This window comes from Typopeltis vanoorti, chromosome 22, assembly GCF_054136105.1.
Source record: "Typopeltis vanoorti isolate ZY-2024b chromosome 22, IOZ_Tvanoo_1.0, whole genome shotgun sequence".
In the NCBI taxonomy this organism is placed as follows: Eukaryota; Metazoa; Arthropoda; class Arachnida; order Uropygi; family Thelyphonidae; genus Typopeltis; species Typopeltis vanoorti.
This window is the reverse complement of record NC_143570.1, coordinates 78616899-78637197: the sequence shown is the minus strand read 5'-3', so window position 1 is coordinate 78637197 and position 20299 is coordinate 78616899. Positions and strand designations below refer to the sequence as shown.

The 20299-nt window shown below is 36.0% G+C and overlaps 1 protein-coding gene across 1 annotated transcript in view; it reads left to right on the top strand.

The window, feature by feature from the left end:
• The window catches only part of LOC150094506 (protein MIS12 homolog), a 175945-nt gene that overhangs the window by 140234 nt on the left and 15412 nt on the right, over positions 1-20299 (top strand). The window contains exons 6-7 of the mRNA XM_090412225.1: positions 4693-4813; positions 12336-12441. Of these exons, the coding sequence (XP_090268351.1) occupies positions 4693-4813; positions 12336-12409 (195 nt within the window). The 3' untranslated portion in view covers positions 12410-12441. The remainder of the gene's footprint in view (positions 1-4692; positions 4814-12335; positions 12442-20299) is intronic.

Here is a 20299-nt window from a genome sequence, read left to right as displayed (position 1 = left end):
ACACCGGGAAACTCGTTGCAAAGGTGGACTAAACTAACATCGCTCCTATCTCAGTATCTCCCATAATGCAAAACACATCTCCTTGCAGATATGTATAATGTTATGCATTAAGGGGAGGGCCACTACCCAGACTAGTTTCGACCTTTATTGAGGTCTCTTCAGTGGGAGCCAGGCCCAGACGTGGAGATACTAGGCAGAAGCAATAGCGAGGTCATCTTTACCTGTAGGAGTTGTCAAAAGGTGTGCCACCTTTTTATTAAATTACTCTGGATTTAGAGAAAGATGTTGAAAGTTTATTTTTCACTTGGTTAGACTATAATAAATTTAGTTTAATCCTTTATCCAAGTGCGAGCAAACAAAGTTTGCACCTTTGTTTGCTCGCACTTGGATAAAGGATTAAACTAAATTTATTCTGTAATTAAATTGAAATAGTTTCATTATGTTTTGTGCTATCATTTCAGAATCATATATAGACTAATGACTTCACATTATTTTCCTTAATATCCCATAATACAAAGTACACACCCTTTCAGAAGTGTGCATTATGTTAAGGGCCACTACCCAAACCAGTTTTGACCTTTATTTATGACCATATTATCAATAAAGTTCTCCATTCTAATATTTGGCCACATCACTACTTGATATTGCCTGCCATTCATGTTTAATACTACACTTAGTCCATCTTTTCCTGATTATTGTGGCCTAAATGTACCATCTTGTATTTATTGCTTAGAAAGATCTATCTCTCTCCTGATTTTTGCCTTCTTTGTTTCAGTAACAACTATTATGTTGATCTGGAACTTTTCCAGTTCTGCTAGTTTCATTTCTTTTTCATTGATACTTCTTATGTTGATGGTGCCAATATTGGACTCTGCTGTGTTCATTTGGGATATCTTCTGGGATTTGTTCCAGTAGCTGATTTTTTTTGTTCTTCGCCCTGGTTTCCTGGCAAAAACAGAGATATTTTTTTTTTTGTTTTTTTTAATAGGGCAATCCCAGCCAGCATGAAATTGTCATGTTGTACCATCATTTTTTATTATGGTTTAAGCCAATAAGAATAAAATTTGGTTGGCTGAACCTCAAATTGCCAGCCCATACTCATTTGTTTAGTATCTAACATGGTGCACCACGAGAAGGTGAGGTTTCGAATTTCAGGTTGGAAGGCCTGGTTGGTTGTCCACATTCCTTAAAAGGCTATGTGAGGGTCCCCTTTTAGTTATCCAGCTTTGACTGTTGAGCAGCCCAAATATCAGCAAATATTAGTTAATTACTAATTGTACGAATAACAAATATTTTGAAATTAATAATTCATGCTATCCTTGGCTGCATGTACTCGCAGCTACTAGGTTTAAATTTTACAAATAACTTGTACAATATTTGGCATTGCAAGTGGTGCATGCAAGATTAGATATGCATTCATTATTTGATATTGGAATCCTTTTAACTGTGAGAAAGATCATCATCAAATTCCTGCCATGTACCCTCAAGGGGTGTACAGGATATGATAGTACTACATGAAAAAATTACATCATTACTAACTTCCTATCTACAATTTTCCTCCAAATAAGTCTGTTACTTGTCAAGACTCCAAGATTATCAGATCTTATATTTCTATCGTCTAAGGCACTTTGTACCGTATCAATCCCCTATATCTTGGTCTTCCTCTGGATCGTTTTCCTGCCAACCTGGCAGAGAACACTTGTTTTGCTAATCTTTTCTCTCGTATTCTATTTAAGTGACCATACCACCTGAGATTAGCTCTGCTAACGCATTCCTGGATGCTGACAATGCCAAGTTCTTTCCTAATTTCCTCATTTTTAATATGATATTGCCATTGATGCCATCTGTTCACGCCTCTAATCTTTCTCAGGACTCTCATATCTGCGGTCTCTAGTTTTTGGTCAAGTGTTTTACTTCTGGCCCAGCTCTCAGATCCATAAGTTAAAACTGATTTGAACACTGTCTTGTATACAGCTAATTTAGTTCCGACTAATTTCTCTCTTATTCCATATGAATTTATTCAATTGACTTCCCACCATACCAGCTTTGCTGATTCTGTTGTCTATTTCCATATTTAATTTACCATCTTCACTAAAAATCGTGCCTAAGTAGCTGAAATGTTTTACTTGTTCCACAGGTTCTCTATTCACAACACAGTTGACATTTTCAATGATTCTGCCTATTTTCATTGTCTTTGTCTTTTTATTGCTGACCTTCATACCATATCTATTACAACAGTTATTCGATTTAGTCAGAGAATCTTGCAGACTTGTAGCGGATTTATTTAGAAGTATAACATCATCCGCAATAAAGCAAAGAGCTGACATTAACATCTCCAATTTTGACATCATGTTTAATACCACTTTCCTTCATAATGTGATCCATAATGAATAACAGAGGGGATAATGTACATCCTTGTCTCACACCAGATTTAACATTAAACCATTTTCCTGTACTTCCTTCAATTCTAACTGCTGACTTACAACTCAAATAAAGACTAAGTATTGCTTGATATAATGCCCCATTGACACCATATAACTGCAGCGTATTGAATAGCTTCTCTCTTGGCACCTTGATACTTGCATAGATCTTGCCAGGAACACTCAGTAGGAAAATACCTCTGTAATTCTCACATTCAGTTTTATTTCCATTTTTATATATGGGTACTATGAGAGCTCTACTCCAATCATCGGGAATTCGTCCCTCTGTCCAGGCTTTCTGAACTATGCAGTGCTGCCACTGTAAGACTTTTATACCACCATACTTAAGCATTTCTGGTCGAATATCATCTACTCCTGCTGCCTTTCTGCATTTCAAGCCTTTGATGGCTTTTTCTACTTCAAGTATGGATATGTATTCCTGACTGCATGCCTGGTCAGTGTTTTTTACCACTGTGCTGTCATCACTGTTTTTTTCATTTAGCAGTTTTTCAAAGTAATTACTCCATACTTCAAGGATATTTTTTTTTCTCCTGTTTTCATGTAACCTTTATCATCTCTAACTCCTTTTACAGCAAAGTCTTTCCTCCATTCCTAAGCTGCTTCAACAACCTCCAGAATATTTTGCCACCTTCTTGATATTTATTTTCTATATTCTTACCAAAGTCCTCCCATGACTTTTGTTTAGCTAGTTTTACACACTGTTTAGCATTCTTGCATTTGTCTCTATATTCTCTAAGAGCACAAGCTGACTTATTTGACAGGAACTTTTGCTATGCTTTCTTCTTTTCCTTCACTGCCTCTTTAACTTCCTGTGTTAACCAGGGCGTTCTGATTTTTTTATCCTTGCAGACAGCCTCACCACATGCCTCTCTGGCAGAATGTTTCAATCAATCACTGTTTTCTTCAGAGTTTGCCACTGAATCTCCAAGGTTTGATTCCTGTTCTCTAAAAAAAAAAAAAAAATCAGGTAACGCCTTTATATTCCCATATACGGGAGTAGGCGAGGCCATTTTAGCCCTATCTAACTTTTGGAGACTGAGTGGGCAGTTCAATCTCCACTGGTACCCAATCAGAGACAGATGGCCCAAAGCTATCACTAATTAAGCGGTACGCAGTGAAGAGAGATGGCTCAAATGTGCAGTCATGTCGTGGTCCCTAATCCTAACACAATATATTTAATGTCTGAAATAATGTGGGTTCTACGGTCGATTTTCTTGAGTTTACAGGACGAAAAACCAGAGTTTCCAGGAGGAAAAACCTGCTTGCCCGTGCCAGAGATCGACTAACTCGGGAACCAGTCGAAAAAAGGCTTAGAAAAATTTCCTCTAGTCGCCGACTAGACTTGAAATGAAGTCTTCCTTCGTGCGGCCAAGTGCGGTGGTATGCAAACGCCACATCCACTGAGCTACACAGGCTCTTCCTGTTCTCTAACTCTTTAATTTTTTTTTTTTTTTTTTTTTTTTTCCAATAATCTTTCTGTATTTTAGTCTACAGTTCACATCTGAGAGCTGCTCAACTTTTATTCGCTTTATCCTGCTCAAGACTAAATAGTGATCACTTCCAATTTCAAATCCTCTGTACACTCTGGTGTCATGCACGAGGGAGAAAACATCACTATCAACAATAACATAGTCAGTGAGACTTTTCTTATTCCTTGCCTCTTCTCTCCATGTGAATTTGTGCACATTTTTATATTGGAACATGGTGTTAGTAATAACCGGTCCATGGAATTGCTAATTCATTAGTTCAAGGTATCACATTTTCAAGCAATTTGGGATTAACTCATTTTCTGCTTGCAATTGGTTGTGTTGAATTTTCGGTTTTCTGTAAACTGAAAATTCAACATGACGTGTATCGAAAAAAGTATTGATGGTTGTTGGATTTACATTCAATAGTGAAAACCAGCCTTTACTGACAGATTCTTGTCCTCAATCATCATTAATCACAGAAGAAGAGGTATTATCAGCAGTCAAAACATAGAGCTCATACCATTAGTTTCGTTTTGTTAGATGAATTAAATATAAATTCAATCTGTACACTTCCATTAAACCATTAAAAGCAGTTGAATGAAATTACCATTCAGAAAATTTATAATTTTCAATTCATTGACCAGACTTCAATTTGATCTGAAAAGAATTTCAGTATCCTACTTTAAAATAACCTATGAACAAATACTGTTTTTTTTTTTTTTGTACTCTTGATCGGGATCTGATGAAAATGTATTAACTTTGTTTTTACTTTCATGAGAAAGGAAAAGGCAAAAAAAGCTAATTTTCGGCAAGAGTTGTATGATCAGAAGAAAATCAGACATGAAATGCTTAAAGTTTTGAATCAGCTGGATATTTCTTTGAAAGCTATCAGATCTAGTGAAGGTAAGTATTTTTTTTTTTTTATTTGGCTGTAATTATCAAATCAGTATTATCAACAGTAAAGTTCAGCAGATGTCGCTGCAAGACTCACTTCGTTTCCATTAATGCATTCTTTACATTGAATGCCTATTTTAATTTGAAACTTTTAACTGAACTTTTTTCCCATTTTCCCTGGTTCTCTCTAATAAACAATCAAAAGGATTTATTTTCTGGTAATAACAAAGGAACCCTTCTCTGTTCACTCTAATTAAACCATGGAGGCCTGTTATTATAATAACAGGCCTCCATGGTTTAAGAAATTTAAAAAAAAAAAAATGAGCAAGTAAATAAAGTGATTGCATTCTCATAAACAGAACTTTAAAACACCTTATACATTTACTTATTTATGCACAATTTTTAGAGAATGGAAACTGAATTTAAAAATACACTGTAGTTTTCTTGTTATAGCAAACTACAGTGTACTTTGAGAGAAATCAGTCAAATCACAAAGTTAGTACTATACGTGGGTAGTCTGAAAAGTCCTCAGCCTAACAATAAAAAAACGAATTTATCATTTCAAAATTATTTTTATTTTTCAACATAATCTTCCTTAAGACTAATACATTTATTACACCAATCTGAGAGGAGACCTCCACATAGCCTTTAAAGGAATGTGGAGAACCGACCAGGGCTTCTGACCTAATGTCCAATCCTCACCTTCTCGTGGTGCACCCTGTTGGGTATCTACTTTGATACTGAACGAACGAGGATGGGCTGGCAATTTGGGATTTAGCCGACCAAATTGTATTCTTATTGGTTAAACCAAAATAAAAAATGATGGTACAACATGACAAAATTTCATGCCGGCTGGGGCGTCGCCCGGTTAAACAAGGCCCCCGTTGTTTTCGCCAGGGAACCAGGGCGAACAGCGAAAAGTCAGCTACTGGAACAAATCTGAAAACAAACCCCAACTCAACATCACCAGAGTTAAAGATCGGTACTATCAACGTAAGAAGCCTGAATGGCAAAGAAATGGAGCTAGCTGAGTAATTAGATAAGTACCAGATCGACATAATAGGGGTGACTGAAACAAAAAAGACCAAAACTGGTGAGATCTTTCTGAGCAATAAATACAAAATGTTATATTCAGGCAATAACAATCAAGGAAAAGAAGGAGTAGCCATAGTATTCAACACAAAATACGAGGCTAATCTTCTTGAATGGCAGTCAGTCTCAAGTAGAGTAATGTGGGCAAATATGAGAATGGGGAACTGGACAATGAGACTTATTTGTGCCTATGGTCCCACAGAAGGTTCTACTAAGGTAGAAGTGGAGGAATTTTTTGAGGCTTTAGAAAAAGCAACTGACACAATGAAAAAGGAAAAGTTGGTCCTTGTTGGGGATCTAAATAGTAGAGTAGGAAATGATTGTGAGACATACAAAAATATTTTGGGAAAATTTGGAGAAAAGAGCAAAGCTAATAATAATGGCAAATATCTGTTGGATTTCTGCTCAGGACATGGACTGGTTATTACTAACACCATGTTCCAACATAAAAATGTGCACAAATTCACATGGAGAGAAGAGGCTAGGAATAAGAAAAGTCTCATTGACTATGTTATTGTTGATAGTGATGTTTTCTCCCTGGTGCAGGACACCAGAGTGTACAGAGGATTTGAAATTGGAAGTGATCACTATTTAGTCTTGAGCAGGATAAAACTGAATTTCATATTGAAAAGAATAACATGTAAGAAAGTTTTAAAGCGAATAAAAGTTGAGCAGCTCTCAGATATAAACTGTAGACTAAAATACAGAAATATTATTGAAAAGAAAATGAAAGAGTTTGAGAACAGGAATCAAACCTTGGAGATTCAGTGGCAAACTCTGAAGGAAACATTGATTGATTCTGGCAGAGAGGCATGTGGTGAGGTTGTGTGCAAAGATAAAAAAATCAGAACTCCCTGGTGGACACAGGAAGTTAAAGAGGCAGTGAAGGAAAAGAAGAAAGCATATCAAAAGTTCCTGGCAAATAAGTCAGCTTTTACTCTTACAGAATACAGAGACAAATGTAAGAAAGCTAAACAGTGTGTAAAACTAGCTAAACAAAAGTCATGGGAGGACTTTGGCAAGAATATAGAAAATAAATATCAAGAAGGTGGCAAAATATTCTGGAGGTTGTTGAAGAAGCTTAGGAATGGAGGAAAGAGTGCTGTAAAAGGAATTAGAGATGATAAAGGTGAAATGAAAACAGGAGAAAAAGATATCCTTGAAGTATGGAGTAATTACTTTGAAAAACTGCTAAATGAAACAAGCAGTGATGACAGCACAGTGATAAAAAACACTGACCAGGCATGCAGTCAGGAATACATATCCATATTTGAAGTAGAAAAAGCCATCAAAGGCTTGAAATGTGGAAAGGCAGCAGGAGTAGATGATATTCGACCAGAAATGCTGAAGTATGGTGGTATAAGAGTCTTACAGTGGCTGCACTGCATAGTTCAGAAAGCCTGGACAGAGGGACGAATTCCTGATGATTGGAGTAGAGCTCTCATAGTACCCATATATAAAAAGGGAAATAAAACTGAATGTGAGAATTACAGAGGTATTTCCCTACTGAGTGTTCCTGGCAAGATCTATGCAAGTATACTTGAGAAACGGTTGAGAAGAATTGTGGAAGAAAAGCTTGGTGAAGAACAAGCTGGATTCAGGCCAAATAGAGGCTGTCAGGATCAGATCTTCACTTTACAACAAATAGTCGAGAAAGCATGGGAATATAACAAAGATCTGTATTTAAGTTTCGTCGATTTGGAAAAGGCATATGACAAGGTGCCAAGAGAGAAGCTATTCAATACGCTGCAGTTATATGGTGTCAATGGGGCATTATATCAAGCAATACTTAGTCTTTATTTGAGTTGTGAGTCAGCAATTAGAATTGAAGGAAGTACAGGAAGATGGTTTAATGTTAAATTTGGTGTGAGACAAGGATGTACATTATCCCCTCTGTTATTCATTATCTATATGGATCACATTATGAAGGAATGTGGTATTAAACCTGATATCAAAATTGGAGATGTTAATGTCAGCTCTTTGCTTTATGCGGATGATGTTATACTTCTAAATAAATCCGCTACAAGTCTGCAAGATTCTCTGACTAAATTGAATAGCTGTTGTAATAGATATGGTATGAAGGTCAGCAATAAAAAGACAAAGACAATGAAAATAGGCAGAATCATTGAAAATGTCAACTGTGTTGTGAATGGAGAACCTGTGGAACAAGTAAAACGTTTCAGCTACTTAGGCACAATTTTTACTGAAGATGGTAAACTAAATATAGAAATAGACAACAGAATCAGCAAAGCTGGTATCGTGGGAAGTCAATTGAATAAATTCATATGGAATAAGAAAGAAATTAGTCGGAACACTAAATTAGCTGTATACAAGACTGTGTTCAAACCAATTTTAACTTATGGATCTGAGAGCTGGGTCAGAAGTAAAACACTTGACCAAAGACTAGAGACCGCAGATATGAGAGTCCTGAGAAAGATTAGAGGCGTGAACAGATGGCATCAATGGCAATATCATATTAAAAATGAGGATATTAGGAAAGAACTTGACATTGTCAGCATCCAGGAATGCGTTAGCAGAGCTAATCTCAGATGGTATGGTCACTTAAATAGAATGGGAGAGGAAAGATTAGCAAAACAAGTGTTCTCTGCCAGGTTGGCTGGAAAACGACCCAGAGGAAGACCAAGATATAGGTGGATTGATACGGTACAAAGTGCCTTAGACGATAGAAATATAAGATCTGATAATGTTGGAGTCTTGACAAGTAACAGACTGATTTGGAGGAAAATTGTAGATAGGAAGTTAGTAATGATGTAATTTTTTCATGTAGTACTGTCATATCCTGTACGCCCCCTTGAGGGTACATGGCAGGAATTTGATGATGATGATGATGATGATGATGCTACAACCCCATTATTTCGTCCCTGTAGTGGTTCTCAGTAAGATCTGCAAAATACCCCTCTACAGCTGCAATCACCTCGATTCAAAGAAAAACGCTGACCAGCGAGGAAGAGTTTTAGTTTTGGGAAGAGATAGAAGTCAGAGGGAGCCAAATCTGGGGAATAGGGTGGATGTTTCAACAATTCATTGTGCAGATCCCTTAATTTCCCATTGCCGAAACACCTTTGCGGGTGCATTGTCCTGATAAAAGATGATTTTTTTTTCTTCTGCAGCCGGGTCTTTTCTCACGAATTTTTTTGTCTAGTCTGGTTAAAAGATCGGAATAATATTCCCCAGTTGTTGTTTTTCCCTTTCCAAGACAATTCATAAAAAAAAATTTTATTAGCATCCCAAAACACCAATGCCATGAAGACAAAAACCTTGTCTTCTTTGGCTTCTGTCCACTGTTTTGGCTGCTGTTTGGATTTTGGTGTGTACTGATGAATCCAAGTCTCGTCCATAGTAATATATTGATGCACAAAATCAGTTTTATTCTTGTTAAAATGCTCCAAGCACTGTTCAGAGATTTTCATGCGAGTGTATTTTTGATCAGCACGGTACCTATCTTGTGCAAATCTTTTTCATTTGCATTTCTTCATGCAAAATATATCCTACATGTTCTTTTGAAATGCCTATAGTCTCAGCAATTTCATGCACTTTGACTCACCAGTCATCCAATACATATGTGCATTTGATCAATGATTTTTGGTGGTGTTACACTTTTTGGACGTCCTTCCATGGATCATCTTCAAGGCTGGTATGGCCACATTTAAACTTGGCAGCCATTTCTTAATTGTTGAAAACGAAGGAGATGAGTGCCCATAACTTTTATGAACCTTGAATGAATTTCTTTTGGCATTAAACCTTCTTTTACAAAGAATTTTATAACTGCACGATACTCAATTTTATCCATTTTAAGGGATACAGACAACACTTTTGCTTCTGACAGATGTACCAACTTAGAAAAAAAAAATCTTGCCTATAGTGTTGTCATTTATTGTCAAGGCCAAGAACTTTTAAGACCACCCATGTACAAGACATATTCAGATTTTAACTTGTGGATTTGAGTTGGGTTAGAAATAAAAAAATTAGTAAAGCAAGTGATTGAAAGAGGAAAAAAAGAATAAGAGGAAATAAACCCAGAAGAAGACAAAAATATAGATGAATTTCTTCAGTCATAACATGTAATTTGAGCAGTTGCATTGACCATTCAGAGGGAATAAAGGGATGTAGTTACTTTCAATTTAAGCTGAGCACATCACTTAAATTCAGTGTTCCTAGAAGAATTTCATGCCTGAAACGTAAAAAATATTAGGATTTATTAAAAAAAAAAAAAAAAAGGAAACTTAAAGATTAAATAAAATAAATTTTGAGATTATTGAAAGTGATTTAAAAATTAAAAGGAATTGATTATTCTCAACTTTTACAAAAAAAACATTTGGCCTGTTCATTTGGACAGGAGCCTCCATAGACTCAGTTGGTTTCGATGGAGTCTTTTGGTTGGAAAGACCTTGGTTCGAATCCCATCTATGATGTTAACAGCCTCTTTCAAAGGTGAGTTAGCCAGTCTCATATGGAGGTGGAAGGTATTTTAATTTTCTTTTACTTTCGTGATTTATGATTGTGATATAATTTTGATTTATTTATATATGTTGATGCTGAATTTCTTTTATCCCTTCTCTCTTGCAGAATAATAGTCTGTACCGAAAGGTCTTGGCAGTCACCATTGGCTGTTATCACATAATATGAACAGTGAAATGTTAGCTTGTATTAGTAATTTTTCATTGCATTTTTTGTACCAAAAAGTTATTAACTTTCGATATAAAGTCAATTTTGCATTTGTTGCATGCAAATATGTGCTGATCCTGCTCATGGAAAGTTGGTAACTTAAAGAGCTTAGTGTGGACAGGCTGTGTGAGGTGTCATTACTTTAAAGGAGTCCAGAAATTCATTGTTGGAGGGAATGCTGCACCACCTGGTTTAAACACTGTCTTGTATACTGTTAATATGATGTTTTGACTAATTTCTCTCTTATTCCATACAAATTTATTTAGTTGGCTACCCATCATACCAGATTTGCTTATTCTGTTTCCTATTTCCAGATTTAACTTGCCATCTTCACTAAAAATTAGGCCTAAAGACTGAAATATTTTACTAGTTCTATAGCTCTAAATTCAAGATGTAGTTGATGTGTTCAATATTTCTGCCTATTTTCGTAGTTATGGTCTTTTTATTGCTGATTTTCATGCCAAATTTGTTACAGCTATTATCCAATTTAGTTAGAGAATCCTGGAGACTTGCACTAGGTGTGTTTAGGAGTGCATCATCATCATCATCTGCATAAACAAAGAGCTAAGTTTGACATCTTAAATTCCAGTATCAGGCCTATTGCCACCCACTTTCTTTCATGGTTTGATCCATATAGATGATGAATAAGAGTTGAGATAATGTGCATCCTTATATTTATTATCAGACTATTGAAATTATTATGCACTATAACCTTTTATTCTATCTGTTCTAATTTTCTTATTTTTATCTGCATAATTTTATAAACGATAAAAATTTCATAATATTAAATAACACTGTGTGCATTTTTTGTAATAAATTTGTTCATTATTTCTGTTTCACATTTTATTGAAAACTTCTCAAAAGACTAGGCAGTATAAAAAACTTTTCTAGTTCTGGCATGGGTTGCAAATAAAAAAAAAAAATCTTAAGCACCTTTGTTCTACAGACAAAATGTATAATCTTTTCAATACATTTCACAATTCCAGTAACCAAGGTAGCAATCTCATCTTGGATAACAAAAACTATGTCATCTGAAGATTTTCATATCTGTGCTACAGTAGAATTCAAACTTACGTTCTATTATTTATTTAGTGTATAGTAAAATACAAGAAATTAAGGAGCAAAACTATATACAGACTGACAGTTCAGTAACTGCACAGCACCACATGTGCAAAAGGGTGACTGAAATTCCCCACAGGTGTAGTTGGCAGACACAATGGCTTGTCCTGTTCTAACAGGACAAGCCATTCCTAACAGACTCTGTAATCAACTGAACAGTTAGAACAGTCAAGTGCTGTCCACTTGACTAGCCAGTGCAGCTACCACATAGTTACCACAGCTAAATATCTCATGAATATTGAAAAATAGTAAATTTATTATTATATTTTTTTTTTTTTAAGTTTGTCATTGGGCATATTCATCTAGTAGTGTTCCACAGACTTTGAATTAAACAAGTTTTATTATAGGTTAATTCTAAAAGAGCAGAGCAGTTATTGAAAATGTCCAATTCATTCCTGGTTTCTTCCTTAAGTAATTTCTTATGGATATTTGAGTAATTTCTAAAATAAGTTGTGATATTTTACGACAGATATTTCATTAATTTGGTGTTTAGAACAGGCTACAGAAAGTGTCAGTAAACAAAACAATCCTGTAATTATAAAAAAAATGAGCAATTAAAATCAAAGATGTATTTATTAGCATAGCAATTACTATTTTTTTGTTTTACTTATTTATTTTATTTTTATTTTTCCAGTTGTTGATTTAGAAGAGTCTTTTGCTTTCAGCATATCTAAAGCAAAAGAGCTACTTAATCTGCTTGAAGAATAGGAGGTATTATACAAGATGAGAGAGAAAATCATGTATGTATTTTTTTATGCCAATTTTTCTGCATTTCCAGGGATAGATTCACTTTTTACTCTCCATTACAGCTCGCTGCTAAATTGTAAGGCTATTTTTCATCTCCCTTTCTGCCTCTATTCCAGAGTGCCACATAATTTTAAAGAAACCTATAAGTAAGACGGTCTCAAAAGCTCCAAAACACTGTCTGAAATTTTAGGATTGATTGTCTTCACATATATAACACAACTCTGAAAATGGTTGGAAATTATATTGAGGTATTTAGCATGCCTGAAATTGCATCCAGTTATCGTGCAGATTATTTCCAGTTCAGTTTTGAATTCCATTCTAATATAATTTATACACTTAATATTATCTTACATTGGTGCTTTCTAACACTGAGGTCTCATACAGAGGTGAAAGAGTTTGTCATCCTGCAAAATAGGCCAGAGTGCAAGAAGAATGTATACTATATACAGACATAATAGAGACACACTTGCCTCATAGTCTTATTTGTATTGACTGTAATTCAAAGCAACCAATCCAACCCTAACACTGGGAGCAAAATATTTGTAACTCTGTATTAGGTAATGATAATTATATATATATATATATATATATATATATATATATATATTTTTTTTTTTTTTATTTAAGCGTAATATGCAAATGACGACTACTTCATCTTGAATATTAGAGAGCATTGAATATACTCTTGAGTACAGAGAAGTGTTCTCTGCCTATATCCTTGTCTGTTCAAAGCTCTATTATAGATATTCTTTTGTGTCAAGAATATTCTTCATTAGTGAATGTGATATGTCACAACATTCTATCCTTCAGTAGGATAGATGTGAGTTTGAATCCTGGCTCTAATGCAAGGAACATTTTTAAGGGATTTTTCAGGTGAAGGTAAGATCTCATGCAGACTTGGCTGAAGTTTCTGTTATGGAAATTCTGGTTTGTCTTATTATAAGAGACAAAATAGGCCAGAAGGCGTACATTCAGTAAACATGCATATTACATCACTTCATCTGTAATTTAAAAAAAAAAAAAAATCATCTTCAGGAGAATATAAGTTGCAGCTAGTACATTTTTTGCATTACTCATCTCTAGTCTTTATGCTGAAACATATGAATTTGCTCTCTTATTTCACTGTCAGTTGTCGGTTAACTGTGCATACTCTAAAAATAAAATCTTGCATAACCACCCTACGTGTACTAGCATGTTTTCTCTGCATTAGGAAGTTCCCATTTTCCCTTTTGGTATACATATCGAGCAAGATTATACAAGCACTTGCATTCCAGTAGATCAGTGCTTCCCAAACTTATGGATGTAAAGGCTCCTTTGGAAAAAGTAAAATATTTCATGCCCCCCCCCCCCCCATCGGGAAAAAAAAACATTCGTAATACAGACATATATTATTATAATATTTATTGTATTTATATTCAATACAAAACATACACAGCGAATATTGAATATTGCAAAAATCAAATGCAAATATTACATCTTTAGCATCTTGTGTACACATTTGACATAGCACACTTAATCTTAAAACACTTTAAAATTTTAAGACTAAGTGTTATTTCATTATTTTCATTATTTCATGGCCCCCTCAACAAAGCTAACGGCAGCCAAGGGGGCCATGGCCCACAGTTTGGGAAGCACTGCAGTAGTTAATATTACCTGTATACATCATAGCTCTCCACCTTGACATGTTTATGTTCATATTTTGCTACTTTCAGTGCAACTTAAGGAAGTCTCATATTTTGTCTTTATTCTTCCAACAGTGCACATTTATTTCACACACTTTCAGAGTGTGAAATAAATGTGCACTGTTCGGTACAGACTGGTGTCTGATTTGACACCGGTCTGTACCGATAGCAAGAAATACAGCTGCTGCTGTATTTCTTGATTGTTTCCATTTAAATTTCCATTGTTTCCATTGGAATGCAGCAGCTTTACTGTTGAGATGCATGCTATACAGCTTGCAATAGAACACATGAAATTGCTACCAAAGATATAATTTACTCTGAGCTCTTTTCTGGTGATTGGTTCTTATTTATGCATTTCTTGGTTATAAAAGTTGTTCTCTCAAGTAGTCTTCTTCTAGATGTTTGTTGGTGTTCGATACTAAGCCACACTTAAAAATGCTAAATTCTCACATAAGAAAACAAAATACTAATTTATGATATTAAGCTCTATTACTAAATTAGCATAAGAAAAATAAAATAAACCACAATAAACAGACTGTTGAAAGCAGTCAAGAGAAGCAGTTTTTAAAAACACAAACATAAGGCTAGTATAGATGCTGTATTTAGAAAATTCTAATATAACCACAACACATATGACAGGTCAGGCAACTTTATGCTACATTGGTATAATAAGCATCTTCCCTGAAGAGTGGATTTGAATAATTTACATTGATCACATTATTTAGAAATATTGTGAAAGGGTGCAACTTGATTGATTACTGTAAAGAGACTAATACAATAATATGTCCTATATTGAACACTTAGATAACAAAAGAATTAAGAAAATGATCTTCAAATCATAAGTTCCATAGTCATATTATTGAAGTGAGATCATTCATTCTTAAATACCAAATTTTGTTAATAGTTAAAAATGTTCTCTTAAATGTTCTGTTCCCTTAACCTCCAGTAATAATCTGATATCCAAATACTGTCAGGTTTCCCTCTATGGATTGACCCTGTATTTCACAAATATGGGGTGGCACACCAAAATCCTCTATGAAATTGCTCAGTGCTATCCAAAAGATGGGAATCCAGTTAATTAATGGTCCTCTCTCACTGATTCACTTCAGTCATTCTTCCAGAGATGTTCATTTTCTGCCTTTTCTACAGATACTTCCACAGACAGTCTGCTGAATCAGCTGCTATCATTCTTCCACTTTCCTCCAAAATCATAAAAATGAACTAGGCTAACCAATACCCATTTACAATGCACTTCAAAACTTGCCAAAGTATTTCTCTGCCTCCTCTTTTATTCCATCTAGGAACAGGCTCAAACGTCTTCCCCAACAAAGACTGCAACCTTCAGCCCTTCTAAAAGAAAGAAAAAAAGGTCCATGGATCCCTTCTCTCTTTTTGACCATACATGGCACTGATATGCTATTATAGGCCTTGCAACCTTTCACATGTGGGTCAGGTTTTTTTTTTTTTTTTTGTGTTTAAAGAGATATGCTGAATATATATTTTTTTTTCTTGAATTGCTTTGTTTGTATCCTTGTTTGGAGAACCATGTCCTGGATACTGGTTGGGTATTTTGGGTGTTATTGAGGATAAAAAGACCTTCATTCCACTAAGAAGTACTAGAATGAAGGTCTACTAATCCTGAGTGGATGTAGTCTTGGTGTTCTGATATACAGATGTTCGCTGTCCTGTTTGGCCATAGTATTGAATGATTGCAGCTGCAGGGTACCTGGTACACTCCAAGTAAATCCAGTGGTTGCAGTTTATCTTTGGGGGAGCAGTAAGGGTTGCTAGCTTTCTGTGCAGTTTATAAGTGATCACAAGATTGTGCTTTTTTTAAGATCTTAGCCATCTTTTCTGAGAAGCCATGAATATAAGATTGGTGATAGATTTGCTGTAATCTATATTTGGAGAGGAAGAGGGGAGAGGTACGTGGTGTTGGAATTCTTTTTATCTGGTGGGAGGTGTAGCCATTGGCCAAAAAAAGTGTTTTTTATGTGGATGAGTGCAGTGCTATTTGAGCAAATGAATTTTGCCTGGTGAACTAAGGTTTTTTATAGTTCCATATTGTTTGGAGTTGGGGGGGTGGGTAATGTGACTGTTGATGAATGTATTTACCATGTTATTATTATTACACCACACCCTCTCATGAAGTTGACAGACTCATCGTTGCAGGTTCATTCAACTGACAACATATTTATCATATAGAATCTTAAAATCCTTAACACTCCTTGCATTAACGCATTCTGGTAATGCATTCCATTCACTGATGATCCTCCATGAAAAAAAATCTACTCTTCACACCCTTCTTTACCACACTTTTACACAACTTCCAGGAATGACCTCTGGCTCTTCCCCTCACCTTCTAATCTTTTTATAATCCCTTCTAGATTAACCTGATAAAATCTTCTCACCAACTTAAATGTCTCCATCATATCACCTCTCCTCCTCCTTCTATCCACCAAATTCTGCAATCCGAATTTCTTTAACCTCTCTCCATAGCCAGCATTCCAAAGTCTTGACATTTTCATAGTCACTCATCTCTGGACCCTCTCCAATGTTTCCACATCACATTGAAATCCAGGTGACCAGATCTGAGCACAATAGTCCAGTGTGGTCTGACCAGTGCCTTATACAGTGGCACAACCACTTCCATATCCTTGCATGTTAGAGTACTTCTTGTCATAGCAGCACTACTATGTGCAATCTTAGCAGTATGTCCTTTGAACTTAGTCTACTGTCAACTATCACTCCCAAATCTCTAATCTCATCCACTTCCTGCAGTACAGCACCATCAATATAGTACACAGCCTTATATTTCTGCATTCCAAAACGCAACACCTTGCACTTATTGATATTAAAACTAACCCCACTCTTTTGAACAAGCAAAAAGCCTATTCAAATCTTCCTGAAGGGATTCAACATCAGCAGTGCTACTTATAATTTTCCCAACTTTGCATCATCAGCAAATAATTGAAGATCCCGAGTCAGTCCACAGGATATATCATTTACAAACAAGTTAAACAACAGGGGCCCAAGAACAGAACCCTGAGGCATGCCACTAGTAACCCTTCTTTTTTGAGACACTGCTCCATCATACACAACCTGTTGGTATTGTTCAGAGAGCCAATCTCTGATCCATCTAACCAATATTTTATCTATTCCCACCTTCTGCAGCTTGTACACCGACTTATCATTTGGTAATCTATCAAATGCTTTTGCAAAGTCCAAGAACATCACTGTATGTGATCCACCCTTATCCAACACACTTGTTACCTTATCATAGAGTGCAAGTAAATTACTAAAACATGACCGACCTTTTACAAATCCATGCTGACCATCATAAAGAATGCTATATTCATCAACCCAATCCTGTATTCTATTCCTTATCAGTTTGTCCAACACCTTGACCACAACTACAGTTATACAGACTAGCCTATAGTTGGAGACTTCTGTCTTAGAACCATGCTTGTGGAGTGGTACTATTTTGCTTTCTTTCCACTCCTTAAGAACCCTACCCACTGCAAGACTTTCATTAAATAACCAGGTCAAGGGCATAACTAACAGTGGTACACATTCCTTAAGAATATGTGGTGATATGTCATCCATTCCCACAGCCTTATTCATCTAACCCAACCAACATCTGATATGCCTCTGCTTCTTTCACTTCCAATTCTCCTAATACTTGCCTCTCTTCTATATATTGTACCGGATCATTTTTACCAGTATTATATACACTGATAAAATGCCCTTTGAATATTCCACTATATCCTTAGCAGCTGTTAGTTTGCTGCTGTGACTGTCCACCGATGTTATTCTTCCTCTTGCTTGCCATGTAGTGGAAAAATTCCTTTAAGTTAACCTTGGCCTGACCAGCCAATCTCCTCTCATACTGCACCTTTTCCTTCTTTACCATGCTCGTCACCTTTCTAGCCTGTACCCTATACTCTTCATGGATCTAATCACCACCTACCACTGACTGTCTTGTACCTCCTCCATAACATTTTCTTCTCCAGCACAGCTTGCTTTATTTCATTGGTCATCCACTTCACTCCTATCCCATTCACTTGCTTAACCCTCGGTATGCAGTCATACATTGCCTTGTGAGTTTCCATGCATTGTCAACATCTTTTCTGCTCAGTTCATCTACCCAATGTACTGATGCTGACTGACTACAGAGCGTCCTATAATCACATGCTTTATACTTCCACATGTATCCATTTTTGGCAGTGACCTTTTCTTGTTTCATCACCTCCCAAGCAAGTACCTCATGATCGCTCTCACCAACTGGTGGTAGTGTCAACACTTCATTAACAACTACATCTTGTGAAGTTATCACCAAATCCAAGACATTAAAGCCTCTAGTTGCTTCGATCACATGCTGCTTAAGATACTTGTCTTTCAGAAATTCCACAAACTCACTCTCCTTGTTCCCATACACTATTTCCTCCTTCAGTCTATATTCCTGTAATTAAAGTATCCCATCAGGATCACCTTTTTACGTTCCCAACTAATTTGCCTATACATTTCACAATCAGTATTCTCTGCATTCCCTGGCCTATAACAGCATCCTTTCAGATATACTAACCTGTTTATTTCCACTTCGCATCACACAGACTCAAAATCCATGCATGCACCTTCCTCACTTTGTAGACACAATTCCTCTGCAATCACCAACAGCACTCCCCGTCCTCTTTTCACATCTCTATCCTTCCAGAAATTATATACTCTTCTAATTCTATTCCTGATATCACTTCCTCAGACAACCAAGTTTCACTTATTCCAATTACTTTTGGGCATACCATCTCAATTAATGCAACAAACTCAGCCCTTTTGTTTTGAATACTCCTTACATTTGTGTATAAACATAACAATTGCTATGTGTTTCAGGCCATTCTACCAGCACCGACATTTTCTATTCTAGCTGTTATACTACACCTCTGTCTTCGGTTTGACTCCCATTTCCCTGATCCTGACTGTGATTTCCATTCCTACCTATCTCATCTTCACCATTATGCATTCCATCACCTTGTGCTGCTGCAACAATTTCAACCTCATATCCATCTTCCTCTTGCTGTACAATCTGTTGATTTGTGCTATCCTTGGTCACAGGTAGACTCTGGTCATTTACTACATTAACTTCTTGACTCTGCGTCTCCTCAGAAAACAATAACCTTTTTAAATATCCAACACCAAATCCATTCAAATGTACTCCATCAGATTTATACCATCTGAACTTCCCTTTGAATTCACTCCACAAATTTACAAATTGAACTCCCTTTGCCTCACACAACTCGGCCATCTTACTATTCATTTTCTCTGCTCCTTTTCTCAATTCACTGTTATCATATCTTGGCAACATGCCTACAACTTTCCCAATAACACTATTCATCTTTACCTGCTGCAACAACTTCCTCAAGTTTCTATCAACATTATTCTTCTCCCTAACTAAGTCATTTGTGCCCACAACTACCACTAATTTTGACACCCGGTATTTCCTTTTCTGCAACGCATCAGTTATTTGCTTCATTGTTCCACCAGGAAAGCATGTTTTGTGCACTTTATTAGTAGTCACATCACTAATGAACAAGTCCCCATATACTGGTATACGACTATCCTTTGATTCTTCATACGATTAACATCCTTCTTCTCCTTATTGTTGGTCAATCCCTCCTTTAGCTGTTTTACATCCTCTTCCAGATGTTTCATTTCGATATTCATTTTCACTAACTCCTGCCAAAGCTCTTATACTACGGTCCCGACATTTGCTTCCATTCCTAATCGCTCTAATCTATCCAGACACTTTTCACATACATTAATGCTTTAATTCTTCTCGTTTACCCAAACAGTCCACAGATCTTTCACATTTTTCGGTGCATACATATAGCAGTTTTTGCAATGCATCCACTGTGAAAAATTCAAGGCAGAGCCAGACTTTTGTACAGAAGACTTCTGTGCCGCCGACATACATTTCTTTATGGACACTATCTTCAGATGCTGAAGTAGTATAACAAACAAATAGCGAAAACACAATATAAACAACAAAAGTTTCAACAATAACACCACTGAAGGACACTTGTATCGAACTGAAGAAATGCAGCACAATTTGAGACAAAAAGCCTCATTATACTTAATTAAAAACACTCTTTCTAGCATAGCTCAAATAAAATGT